At 29.6% G+C, this 14421-nt stretch overlaps 2 protein-coding genes across 2 annotated transcripts; one reads left to right on the top strand and one right to left on the bottom strand.

Moving 5' to 3' along the window:
- Positions 1 to 11754: 11754 nt before the first annotated feature.
- Positions 11755 to 12595, top strand: PFICI_15266 (uncharacterized protein; the record flags this gene model as incomplete). Its single annotated transcript, XM_007843847.1, has 2 exons — positions 11755 to 11787; positions 11972 to 12595. The coding sequence occupies 2 exons, from the start codon at positions 11755 to 11757 to the stop codon at positions 12593 to 12595; spliced, it is 657 nt and encodes a 218-aa protein (XP_007842038.1).
- Positions 12596 to 12871: 276 nt separating this feature from the next.
- PFICI_15265 (uncharacterized protein) lies at positions 12872 to 14055 on the bottom strand (the record flags this gene model as incomplete). The annotated part of the gene is made up of 3 exons (XM_007843846.1): positions 12872 to 13503; positions 13577 to 13864; positions 13917 to 14055. 3 exons carry the CDS (start codon positions 14053 to 14055, stop codon positions 12872 to 12874), a joined length of 1059 nt encoding a protein of 352 aa, XP_007842037.1.
- Between the last annotated feature and the right edge of the window lie 366 nt (positions 14056 to 14421).

Below are 14421 nucleotides of genomic sequence, written 5' to 3'. Positions count from 1 at the left end.
TTACAAGACTATTTTGGTATCTAAAAAATCACAAGTGCGTTGGTAAATACCTAGGCACAATTTCAGGTAAATTAACCACGCGATAGCGTGTTAGAAACCGTTTGTGATTCTACCTAACCCTTTCGTGTTTAAGAGAGACTTGCATATAGGCGTTAAGCTCATTAATGTTCTTAGTTAACTTCTTTATTAATAGTTGAATTCATGACATTGAAAATCTTATAGGCAAGAGGCCATTTAGTGAGCCGGATGCGCATTGTTAAATAGTTTTAATTTAATATGAGGTAAGGTCCGCGCTCTTTTATTTAGGCCATAATATTATGCCATTCTAATAGGTTAAAGTTTTAAAAGCAATTACTCATAATAATTTAGTGGTGTTAGTTTATAGGCATTATTTATGTTTCTTATTATATTTATTATAATAGGTCGTTGGGCAAGATTTGCATTTAACCATAGTGTACGAAGGACGTAAATATACCACTTATCGATAATATTAATATATATATGTAAGCTATATACCATAAGGATTCGGCGGACTCCTTAGTCCCACTATTTAAAATTTCTTATGCTAAGCTCCCCGGCTATGTATATATGTATAACTAACTTTGGCTATAAGGATAATATTTTTGCAAGCTTTTTAATCCTTATAAAGCGTTATTTTAATAGCTTATACGCCCTACATCCTTTCGCCACTTAATTTTTATAGGCAAAAAATAAAGTTATTATTTAAAGAAATTATATATAATGCGTTATGTTTTTTTATTAATAACTTCGCGTTAATGCCTTATTGCAAGTGATTTTTAATGCTTTCGCAATAATAAAAGGAACTGCAAATCTCTTTTAGCCTATTATTCGGCTTATAAAATTATATTTTTAATAAAATTTAGTGCTTATTTAATTAGGATTTTAGGGATTATATTACCTTTATTATTATTATTAGTATATAATTACATTATATAAGCTTGAGTTATATTATTTAATATATTGTTAAAGTCCCTAATAGCCTTTTTTAGTTAATTCTTTCCTTTTAAATTAAGGAAATTATTTAGATTTATCGCTAATTTAATGGTCCTTAATAATTTAAGCTGCTGGATTTATTTAGCGATAGCATTTAGTTTAGCCTGTTTATTGTCCTAATTTGCTGGCTTAATTTTAGGACCTTAAATTAGGTTAAATAGTGTAGTTTTTCGCTAATAATTAATAATAAGCTATAATTTAATATCTTTTTATGCTAAGTTTATTTAAATAATAATTTATAATAGGTTTATAATAGTGTTAACGTTATTTTTATTAATTAAATTAATAATTGTAAAATTTAGCTAGCTTTTGCGATATTAAATTTTAAAATTTTTAATAATTCTTTAATTTAAGGGCTAATATAATGACGTATAATTAGCTGGCAAAATCTTAATTTTAGTGTTTTTTAAACCACCTAGATTTTTAACGTATTTAAGGCTAGTTTTATAAGCGCTAAAGCCATTAATTAGCAAGAGGACTTTCCTTTTAATTATTTAATTATTAAATTATTATAAATAAAATTTAAAAAAGTCACTAATTATCCAGCCTTTTTTATTGCTTTTATAAATTATAAGGAATAATTATATATAGCGGTTATCCTTTTTAAATAGCCGTAAGTTAGCAGCGTAGCCTAGCACTTAGCAATTTAGCTTTTAAAAACCCGTAATATTACAAATATAATGGATCGTGACTTTTGCCTTTTTTTTCTTTTTCCCTCTTTGTTTTTTTATAGCCAAAATCTTATTTAAGGACATCTTTTAATGTGGCAGTCAGTTAGACCTTAAGGGTCCTTAAAATACCAGATATAGGGAGCATATAAATGTCCTTATTAAAAGCAAGGAGCTTACGGAAAAGGTCCGTACGCTCTAAGGAAGTTAACAAATCTTTTTAATAAATAAATATATAAATAAAACTATATACTCCCTCTTTAATTAAAACTTAAATAAATATAATACACCTTATAACTATACCTATACCTTTTAACGCTTTTAGCTTATTTTAATATTATAACTTTTTTAAACCTATTTTATATACTCCTTTAACTATATTATAATTATAAGCCCGGTTTATTCGTAAAACTACTATATTTTATATTCCGCATTTTATTATTATATTTTAAAGGAATATATAGCATTAGCTTTTAATTTTAATTTATTTTTTTATTATTATACGTTTAAAAATATCTAAATTTAAAAAATTTAAAGCTAATATTAAGCTTAATAAAAAATATAACTAGCCTAACTAATTCCTTAAATATAAGCATTTAGCAAATTATTTTAAAATTTAGCATTTCGTAGATTTAGATTTTACGCTTTTTCTCCTTAAAAAAAGGCTTTTCCCTTTTAATAATTAAAAAATATATTAAAGACCTTTAAAAGCAATTTAAAAAAAAGCACCTAGCAGCTATTATAAAATAGGAAAAAACTAAAAAAGGAAAAGCTCCGAAAAAAAAGCCCGTGCCTACAAATCTTACGCTTTAAAAAGCATATAACAAAGAAATTTCCACTAAATAAATCTCATCTAACGTTACTTCCGCCCAAATTAACAAAATATACTACCTAAAAAAATAAATCGATAAAATAATAAACCCCGGCTTCCTATAAATCGTTAAAGTTAAAACGGAAAAAGTAAAGGAATATATTTTTAAATATTACGTTAAATAGCTTAAGGCTTTTTACGAATTAAATAAAATTAATTATATAAAGCGCATAAAACTATAATATAAGCTTTATTTTATTATTATAACTAAAGCCTAGGACTTTTAAAAATAATTCCTTAAATAAAAAATTAAGCGAGTAAAAGCCCGGACGTATTAGGTCTTTAAAATTTATAAAGCCCTCGCCGTTAAGGACTTTTTACGCGTTATAAATATTAAAATTATGCCTAGCTAGGGAAAAAAATAAATAAAGCGTATTAATAACTTTAAAAACGAACTATTTCCGACTTTTAATACCTTAAAAAAGGCGCTTTCTAATTAACTCGACAAAATTACTTTATTAATTAATAAGCTAAGAGTTTTCGCAATTTTAGGCCTAAGCCTAAAACTTTACGGAAACGGAGCATTAAAAAATACGGGATTAACGATTTCGAGCTTTAACGTTTTAGCCTAAAAATTCCCCTGCTTTTGCAAAAAAAAGGGACAAAAAAACCACCGGTAAGGCCCGGAAATATATTTATTTTTAAAATACGCCCTTATAAGCTTAACGGAAAGGAAAATTAAAATATTATTTAAAACGGAGGTAAACAAAATCCGCTTTCGTATATAATAAAAAAAATACAAAAAATTAAAAGGTTAATTTAAAGCTATCGGCTAAATATTAAATAACCTTAATAAAAAAAACCCTAAAAGCGGGTTTTCGTACCCCGGCTTTATTAGCGCTATAATTATTAATTTATCTTTTTTTTATAAAAAAGCATAAAAATCCCTTTTTACCGCTCCCTTTTAACTCGATCCTTTTCTCTTTATTTCCGAAAAGCTCCTAAATACACCTTTTATGCTTTAGCCAAACTTTTACCCTTTTTTAATCGCTATAATTATTAACCCTGCTATTATAAATTTTAATAATATTATTAATATTTATATTACCGTTTTTAGCAAGCATTTATTATCTAATTTTATGCTTTTTAATAATTATAGCGCTATTTATATAATAAATAACTTTAAGTTCCTATTGCCAGATTTTATTAGATTTATAAAGGATAAGGATTAAATCTAGGCTAACACCTTATTTTTTCCTATTTAAAGCTAAAATACCCGTATTATTAAAAATTATATTAATAGTCTTATAAATACTAAAGCAAATCTCGTATTTAATAATATTATTTACCTTTTAAACTTTTATTATAATATTATTTTTAAATTTAAACTAAATAAAAAAAAGCATAATTTTACGGATATAATATTATTATTAAATACGGAATATTAAAGCATAATATTATATTTTATAAGCTTTAGCGAAAATTCTATTTAATTTTTTTTAAATATAAGCCTATATCTTTTTATTTTTTTAATTTTTTTATTAAAATAAGCGTAAGCTACCCCTATATTTTAGCATTTTATTTTATTAATTAACGAAAAATGCAACGATTTAGGGTATATATTTAGCCTAAATTTAACGAAAAATCACTTTAGCATTTTTAATTAAGATACTTTAGGGCTAAAGCTTTTAAGCGGCTTGCTAAAAGCGCAAAAAATGTTTAAATTAGTGGAATAAAATAACTTAATTATAAAATCTATATACGCTTTAAAGCCACTTAAATAATCTTAAAAAAAATTAGAAAATATTAAATAAAACGATTATTTTAGCGGATATCCCTAAATTTTATATTTTACGATAAAGCTTTTAATAAAAGCATTTATGCGCTAATTATTAAAGAAAAATAATTATAAAAATATTTCGTTTTCCCGTTAAAATCCAAAAAAAAAAAAAACTTACCCTAATAATTATTAACTTCGTTATATCGGTAAAACGATAATACCGCCTTTTCGTTTATATAATTTTTTATAATAATAAAACGGCACTTTTACCGGCGCGCGGGACCAGCTATTATAAGCGCTAGGCTAAAAAAAAAAGAATTACCATTTAATTATCAGCCCTTTATATATTTAAACCAAACGGAAAAGCTAAAAAAGCTATTCGAAAGCTTTAGGAAAAAACCCTAATAATACTAATATATACGAATCTTCCTTTTACGCTTTAGCTAAAAATACTAAAAGCCGCGACATACCTATATAATATATTACTAAGCGCTTTTAAAAACTACCGATTATTAAACGAAATGCTAAATAAATAATTTGAATAATATTTCCGATAATATACCCTAAAAATTATACGAAGAATTATTACTAATTTAAAACCGGATTAGAATTTAATATACGTATACAGATATATAGCTTACGCTTTAAAAAAAAAATAAAAAAAAGGTATTAATTTAAAATATTATAAAATTTATTTAAAAGCTTATTTTAGATATTTAATTAAATATTACTTTAACTAATTTTTCCGCATTTAAATTTTAAGCCTAAATTAAATTATAATTATAAGGAACGTTAAATTTAATAAAAAAGTATTTTATAAAAGCTTTTAAAAAGAATAAGAAAAACAAATCGTTAAAAAAAGACTCCGTCCTATTATTAACGAAATTAAGGAATTTAAACCGATATTTTTTAAAAGCGATATTATTTTATAATTTAATTTTTAAGACGCTTTATAATTATATTTTATATTACCTAATTTAAAGGGTAAATTTATATCTAATGCTATTTCCGAGTATATAAATATAGCTTAATAAATCGCGGAATAGCTTAAAAACGACGTTAAAAATAGCCCTTTTAATGCTTAAATATTAAATATTTACCTAAATATCTCTTTAAAAATACAAAATTCTCCTAAGCCAAGGTAAAAAAATTAAGGCCTTTTATCCCTAATAGCCACGCCTAAACTATATAAAAAAACCGGCATTTATAAAGAAAAAAATCGCGGGGATATTTTATAAAAAAGCAATATTTCGACAAAAAATAACTAAAAGCATATAATATAACGCCAAATGCTTAATAATTTAATATTAAAATTAAGGTTTTTAGAAAGTATAGCTATTAATTTATTTAAGGATAAAAACTTTTAGGACGCTAAGGAATTATTATTTTTAACTCCTAAAAACGCTAAAAAATCGCGACTTTTAATTTTTATTAAAGCAAAATACCCTAAAATTAAAATACCTATACGGTCTATTAACTTAAAAGGGTAAAAAATATAAAATATAGCTTTAACCGCTTTTATAAAAAACTAACTAAACGAAATAATTAAAATTAGGCGTAATACGCGTATTAAAAAAGCTTTTTAAAAATACGGATAATTATATATATTAGCAATATCCTACGGAATATTTATAATCTTATTAACCGACTTATTTTAGAAAGAATTCGACGACTAATTTATATTAATAGCTAAAAATAAAAACCCTTTAGCGCATAAAACTTTATATTTTATAATCGCAGCTATAATGCTAAATTATAAAAAAGAACTTAAAAATACTTTATCGGCTTTAAAAAAGCTTTTAAATAACGATAAAAATTTTAGTATATTTAAAAGCATCGCTTTTAACCTAAAAAAAAAAATATATTTAAACGACGTATTATAAAAACTAAAAAAATAAAAAAACCTAAAAAACTATTTATATAGGCCTTAATTTAAAAAGGTAGCAGGCTTTAAATTTAAAACCCTAATATAAAAAAGTATTTAAAAAAAAAAGGATCGCGAAAAACGCTTTAATAAGCTTATACTTTTAATATAAGTATAAATATATAAATTCGATAAAAATAATTATTTAGTAAAATTTAAGGCAAAGCTTATTATAAAAGGAGACCTTTAAAAAAAAAGCGCAAAAAATATTTACGCTTTAATTTTAGCCGCCTAATTATTTAAAATTATAATAGCTATAGCTATTAAAAATAATTTTAAATGCAAATAATATAATATTATTAAAGCCTTTCTTAACGCCTTAAAGGGAATTTTAAAACCTATATATTATAAACTATTAAACGGTTTTAATATAAAGCATAAATATTTAAAGCTTAAAAAGGCTTTATACGGGCTTAAAAATTTATTATTATTATAATATAAAAAGCTTAGTAATATATTAATATAGCTAGGACTCGACGCCTTTATTAAAGAATTATGCTTATTTTTTAACCCCGATTATATAATATTCCTAATATTTTACGTCGATAATATCCTTATTTTTTATTATAAAAATTATAAAAAAATAGCCTAAACGCTTATAAAAAATATTAAAAGGAGATATAAGCTTAAATTAAAAAAAAACGTCTTATAATTCCTTAATATTTAAGTATTTAAAAACCGGAGTATAAAAACCGTTACGTTGCTATATAATGCCTATATAAAAAAAATCGCAGCTAAATTCGGGGTAAATAACTAATTAAGCATATTAGCCGTACCTATAAGCTTAGCCTTTTTAGAAAAATACCCAAATATCGCTACTAAAAGCGAAATTAAAAAATTCCAAAAAATAATCGGTTTAATATTATATATTATTATTATAATTAGATTAAATATTGCATTTGCTATAGCTTAGCTTTTTTATTTTTTTATTAACCTAAGGCTAACGCATTTTAAAGCTAGGCTATAAGTTATTAAATATTTTTAAAATACTAAATTCCTTGGTATTAGGTATAAAAAATATATAAAAACCTAAATCCTAATAGCAAAAAATGCCTTATTCGCCGACGATTAAAAATTAAAAAAAAGCTTATAAAAATATATTATTATGCTTTTTAGCGGTTTAATAATATAAAAGGCCTTTAAATAAAATATTATATTTATTAATACGATAAAAGCAAAGCTAAACGCTTTATCGGAAACCGCTAAAAAAACTTTAATATACGAACGGCTTTATCGGGATTTAAAGCTCGATTTTAGATAAAATTAAAATATTTTTTATAATAATTAGCAAACGATACGGCTTATAATAAACGATAACCTAAAAATTAGTATTAAACTAAAATATATCGATATTAATAATATATAGCTTAAATAAAAGCATATAAAGGGATTTTTTAGGATTATTTATTTTCGAATAAACTAAATGCTAGCAAATAGCCTTATTAAAGCGTTTTTAAAATAAAAATTTAAGCGCTTCGTATTTTATTTAAATTTCCGTAAAATTATATTAGTATTATAAATAATATATTAAAAATAATAAAAAAATTAATTAATAAAAACTACCGGTAAAAAACGCCTATATTATAATGCTTTATTAGGTAAATAAAAAAATAACCGAAAAACCGCAAAGCTTAACCCGTAAAAAGCATATAAACGCTAAATTTATGCTTATTAATATATTATTATAAAAAATTTTTTATTTATTTTTATACTTAAGCACTATATATAAAAACCTTTTATTTAGTTATTTTTATTATCGGAAAAAAAATCTATACAAATAAAAATAGTATTAGAGCTTAAAACCGTTTTATTAAAAATTTGCTGCTAATAAATTTTAATAGCGATTTTAAAAATAATACGGTATTTGCGCTTTACGCGAGCCTTATCGTAAAAATAATTTATATAGCGCTATATAAAAGGAATAATACTAAAATAACTGCTATAATATTAGTTTTTATGCTTTAAAAAATATAAAAAGCGAAATATAAATTAAAAGGAATTTATATAAGCTTATAATTATCGCGACCCTTATTATAACGATAACAGCGATTTCCTAAAATTTAAAAGCATTTGCTATTAGCCGGTATATTTTTATATATACGATTAATAATAATAGCCTTAATATAACGAACGTAAAAAATATTATTGCGTATTCCCGAAACCTTTATAACGCGTTTAAAAATGCTAGCTAAATACTTTAACTTTTTACGTTAAATACAAACAGCACGTCTAAAGCGACGAGCGAAGGGTTTAGGATTATTTTCCTTAACTTTTGCCAACGGGTAACAAAAGCCACGAGCAAAGGGAATAGGTATAAAAATGCCTTTTTTATTACTAAAATAGGCAGAAAAAGCAATAAATTGCTTACGATTCTCGGTAAAATTAATTATTTTAAGCGATTAATTGCAAAAAATATAAATAAAAGGGGCGTAATTACCGGAAGAGGTGCGAACGTAATTATTAAAAATAACTAAAAGCTAAATCGGAACCGGAGTTTTAAAAACTCCTCGATTAGGAGGAGCAAAAAAACCAGACCTAAAAGCTTTACCGGCGCTTAAACCACCTTAAATAAAAAAACGCGATTTAACCGAAAAACGAAGAAAATCGGGATTATTAAGCATAATATTATAAAAATTAAAACGGATAAATATTAGGAATTAAAAAAAGCATAAAAATAAGCGCTAAAAAATCGAAATTTACCGTTACTACTAAAAAGCACGCTAACGCTTAGCTTTACGAGCGCGCTTTTTTTTTTTTTTATTACGACGAAAAAGCTTAGCTATTATTCGGTTTTGCTAAGCCTTAAAGCTATTAAACGAAAACGGGCGGCGCGTATAGCTTTAAACGCGAGTCTTTTTAAGAAATTTAGAAGGAGAGCGAGGCATAATAATAGATAATATAATAAAAAAATGGGAGCGTATAATTATTTTTTAAAAAAGTAATAAATAAAAATAAATTAAAAAAGCTTAAGGAAATCTAACCTAAAAGTAAAAAAAAAAAAAAAAAAAGGAATAAAAGCTTAAAAAACAGTGGGAAATAGGCTATTTATAAATAGGACAATCAATCCGATTAAATAAACCATTATTTTTTAACTCGGGCAAAAACGCTAAATAAATATAAATTAGCAAAAGCGTACCTAAAACAATTATTAAGGGCCTAATAATAGAAAAATTAATAAAACTAATTATTATACCTTATCAAATATAGCTATTACTAAATTTTTTAATTATTACGAAAAAAAAGGAAAAGCTTAAAGCACTAATTTAAAAAAAATGCAAACGTAATAAAAAAAAAAAAAAACTCTAGCTAAGCAAGCCTACACTAAAAAAATTTAAGGAGCGTAAAAAATTAAAGGCAGATGCAATTAAATAAAAAAAAAATCTAAAATTTATTTAAACCTAATTACTAAATATTAAAAATAGATATTAATAAAAAAAAAAGGGAAAAATAAAAATTTTTAAATAAATAGCGCATAAAAAGGTTATTTCTAGGAAAAAATCTATAAATAAGGGAATTTCTATAAAAAAAATACTTAAATAAAGGGTAAAAATATAAAAAAAGCTTTTTTAATCCGGGTTTATATGCAGCAGGCAAAGGTAACTATCGCTAAAAAAACTTATTATTAACCGGTAATTTAACAACTAAATTTAACCTTTAAAATAAAAACGGCAAAAATAAAATAAACCCTAGGGAGGATACAAGATAAATATTTAAAAAAGCTTGGGATCTTTATTTTTGTATTTAATCTAATTTAAAAATAAGGATTTTAAAAGGCTATTTAACTAATATATTTTTATTAAGCTTTTAAAAAACGCCTTAAAAGCTTAGGGGGTATATAATAATTAGTTAGACTTTAAAGGTCTTTAAAATATTAAATATAAGGAGCATATAAATATCTTTATTAAGAATAAAGAGTTTACGGATAAGGTCCGTACGCTTTAGGGAAATTAATAAATCTTTTTAATAAATAAATATATAAATAGGACTATATGCTCTTTTTTTAATTAGAATTTAAATAGATATAATACACTTTATAATTATACCCATACCTTTTAACGCTTTTAGCTTACTTCAATATTGTAACTCTCTTAAACCTACTTCATATACTCCTCTAACTATATCACATTTAGTATAATCCAATTTTATCGCAATTAAATATATTATTGCTTTTATATTAGGAAATAATCTAGCGCAGTTTTTTAAGCCGTGTAGCTGCTTTTTTTATATTAGCAAAAATTAATTCCCTTAATTATATATAAGTTTTAATATAATATCGGGTTTTAAAGCTAGTTAGCCAGCCCTTTAAAAACTTAGGCTATTAGCTATTATTATATTAAGGCAATTTAATTTATAGCTTAGCCGCCGCTAATTATAATATATTTTTAATTATTATAATATATATTTATTTTAAGTGTTATTGCTAATCGAATAGTGTTTTTTTTAGGTTTAGCTAAGCAGCCTTTTTAGCCTTTTTTAATTTATCGTATTTGCTTTTAAATTTAAATTTATTAAAATAATCGTATTTAAAGGAAAGTGCTATTAATATAGCGGATTAAGAGATGGTTCGGCTAAATTCGTAAGTAAAATAAAATATTAGCTAGGCTTAAATCTATAATATTTTATAGGCTTTTATTCGGATAAATTGCCTTTATTTCTCGGTAATCGCATTACGCTTTCGCGCTTTTTTTAATATCATTTTTATCGTTTAATTAAGCAGAATTAAATAAAAGTAAAATTATCGCGATGCGATAAAAATTAAATAAATTATTATTATGCAAATATTTTAGTATATATTTGCCCTTATTACCGATGGATATAATATATAGCTATTAAAATCTATTAAAATGGCGGTAACGGCTAATAATTACGATAAAAATATACTTATAAAATAACCCTTATTCGTACCCGGATGCTAAAGATTATCCTTATATCTTAATATTTATATATTTCCTTACTATTTTATTAATAAATTTATATTTGCACAGATGCTGATCCTTATATCTTAGTATATCCTTATATACCCATATTTTTATAGCCAGAGTTGGTTGTATAATATCGCGGGGTTACCCAAGATTGGAAGACAGTAGTAATGAGAAAATTCCTCCGCGTGCATTACTAGGTCCCCTATGAGCGCTTGTTGAGGTGGATTGCAGCGCCCATCGACCTGCCCAGGATGCGGCATCTACAGAAGGTAGTAGCGGGATTACACAGTGGTGCACTTCATGATTGCAAGAGTACGTGCAGCAGGTACCTACCTGCCTAAAGCCCAAGTACCTACTTTAAGGTACACACGCGCGCGTTGCCGGCGCCCTTACCCCTCCAAAAATTTCTGAGGGTCTGGGGATTAGAGGCATAATTTTTTTTTTCCCTTGCAGTAGACTTTTTCTTTCGTGGGCATTTCCATTCTCCTTCTTTCCTCCTTCTAGGCCAAAAGCCTCACGTGGAAATCGGGAAAAGCAGACATCGCATTTCCATTGCTCGGAGCAATAATTCGCGTGCTTAATCGTCCTGTTTTACTTTTTTTCATAAATTGTATACTCACCACCCAGTCGCAATCATGGTTGAGAAGATCTACATCACCTACAATGACGTGAGTCTGCCCCGCATCCGCCCGCTTTGTCGCATCGCATTGCGCTCTTGAGCATTCCGATCTATGCTACCTCACCTTGCTCGTCCTTGTGCAGAAAATCCCGGCCTCGCTGCTAGTACACAAGGATGCTTGGCTTACATCCGGATTCTTTCCACTGCTCTGTCGCTAATGATAATGACTGCAGGTGCATAAGCTCTGTCAAGAGAGCGCCGTCAAGATCCTCGAATCTTTCGAGCCTCAACTCATGATTGCTATCGGCGGTGGAGGCTATGTGCCAGCGCGAATCCTCCGGTCCTTCCTGAAGCAGCCCGGCTCACCAAACATCCCCATTCAGGCTATTGGTCTCTCATTGTACGAGCAGCTGCCCGAGACGGACCCCAAGAGCGGTGCCACCACCCCCGGCGCCGTCGAGCAAATAGGCCACAAGGTCACTCGCACGCAATGGCTAGACCTGAGCGGTCTGGGAGGTATGGAGCACCTGGTGGGTAAGCGCATCCTGATTGTGGACGAGGTCGATGACACACGCACCACTCTTGAGTATGCCGTCAAGGAGTTGGAAAAGGACGTTGAGGCAGCACGGCAAAAGCTGGGCGTACAGGGAGAGACCAAGTTCAGCATATTCGTTCTCCACAACAAGGACAAGAAGAAGAAGGGTACTCTTCCCAACGACATGATGGCCAAAGATCGATACCACGCAGCTCGTACCGTTGACGATGTCTGGATCTGCTATCCATGGGAGGCTATAGACATTGAGGAGCACGACGAACTCGCCAGGAAGCAAACGAACAGAACAGGCAGCGCGAACTAGAAAACACTTGACATGACTCAATTGGAACGAGAAGATCAAAGGAAAGAGGAAGAACTGGAAATACGGTCAAGCAAAGCCCATTCCAAGACACGTGCGGCATATTTTGCGCAATAGACGATTTACAACAATAGATCGCATAAACAAGCAATCAATCAATCAAGAAGCGCCTTGGTCCAGTACACATGTGCCGATTAGGAGTTGTCCAAGGTTCTAGAACTATTGAGGTTACTTGCTCTGTGTCAATGTCAATATTGCTTTTCGTTTATTTCTCCTAAATTAATTGGATCTTATAGCAGGCATCATCTGCTCTGCAAGTTGAAATCCGACATCCTGCATATCCTCGCGATTCTCTCGTTCCATCTCCTCCATCTCCTGGCGCATCTCTTCAAGCTCTCCCTTCATCCCACAGCAGGCGAAACAGCAGCCACAGCAACAAGTTAAGCAAGACAAATACCTCCGCATCATCTTGGGCCAGGATCCAAAGAAACTCATCAACACGGTCATGATGCCTCTTTGCATTGCCAAATATTCCTCCTCTGTCACGACGATGGGATCTGGTTGTACGAGCTCATATACACCAAAGACATTCGAGTGCCTCCCATCATCACGGGTAACCTGAATCATGGCTACAATGCCAGTCATGGCGCGTGAAATCCAAGTTAGCGTCCCAAAAACTGCACCTGCTGAGCACGCGGCATGGAAATTACTGATCGGCATGTCCTGATTTGCAGCCATGCGTGCAAAGACATACCCGCCAAGAGCATCCGCTGCAATCAAGAATATCGCATAAACCCATCGGTAATACTCGGTCTTGCCTTCCTGATCCTGGACTGGTTGAATATTGCGAACCATTTCGAAGATAAGTGGCACTGCCGCTACCACAGCTGCAACAATAAGCTGCTTGGGTGCTTCATCGGCACAAGTCGTTAGCCTTGAGTCCATTCCTCTTCTTCTCCCGCCGACTCATTGGGATATACTTACTTTCGCCAAGCACAATGTTCCCAACTTCAGTTACTAGCAATGCGCAGACTCCAAATGATGATGTGAGCAGCATGAGCAAGATTCGAAAAACAACGTTTACAGAACTCAAGCCGACTATCTCACGAAATGCCGTCATGGCTGCTTTGGTTGCACCAGCCAAAGCACCCATTTGTATTACTAGTGTTGTCGTTGTCGCTTTGTTAAGATCTGCACCGACGCGAGCGGCAGCGGCCCCTGCGGCAGCATGCATTCCTATATCCACCAGAGCAAGACTGCCGAACCCCAACACTAACTAGAATCAGCCTTGCTCGAGTTAAAGAATGAGAGGTGCCTGGCTTACCAAATCTCCATGGCGCTGTGTTGACCAGCACTGGTGGCGGTACGATCTCAACGCTGCCCTGCGGCAAGACTCTGATATCACCTCGTTCAATCTCTTCGATGGACGAGCTGTCCGTGCTTCTTCGTAGCCTCGATTCCATCTCCGTCGACTCTGTTGATTCTTGTTGGTTCGTCTAGATCTTGTCGATGTAGCTACTTTAGTATGTGAATCGGTCGTCTTTATGCGCGTGACGCATATAGCGAGATACTGTTCCTTTTATGGATGGTCTGAACACAATTGTTCAGTGTCTCCCAAGCCTCAGTCTTCGGTGTCCTCTTTGGGCAAAGGTTATTTAGACCACTTCATTCCTGATGTCTCGCAACAGTTCCGCACTTAGTAGCTGAGTCTCAGCTCTGGCATGCGGTGGGGTTTGAACGACGAGGGTGTCTTCAGCTGCTTCGGGTAGGAGGGGAGCTGATTGGCTCGCCTCTGCCGGCAAACAAGGATCATTAGATGATTTGACGAA

Source organism: Pestalotiopsis fici (assembly GCF_000516985.1).
Source record: "Pestalotiopsis fici W106-1 unplaced genomic scaffold PFICI_Scf_16, whole genome shotgun sequence".
Classification (NCBI taxonomy): domain Eukaryota; kingdom Fungi; phylum Ascomycota; class Sordariomycetes; order Amphisphaeriales; family Sporocadaceae; genus Pestalotiopsis; species Pestalotiopsis fici.
This window is presented reverse-complemented; position numbering and strand designations above follow the sequence as displayed.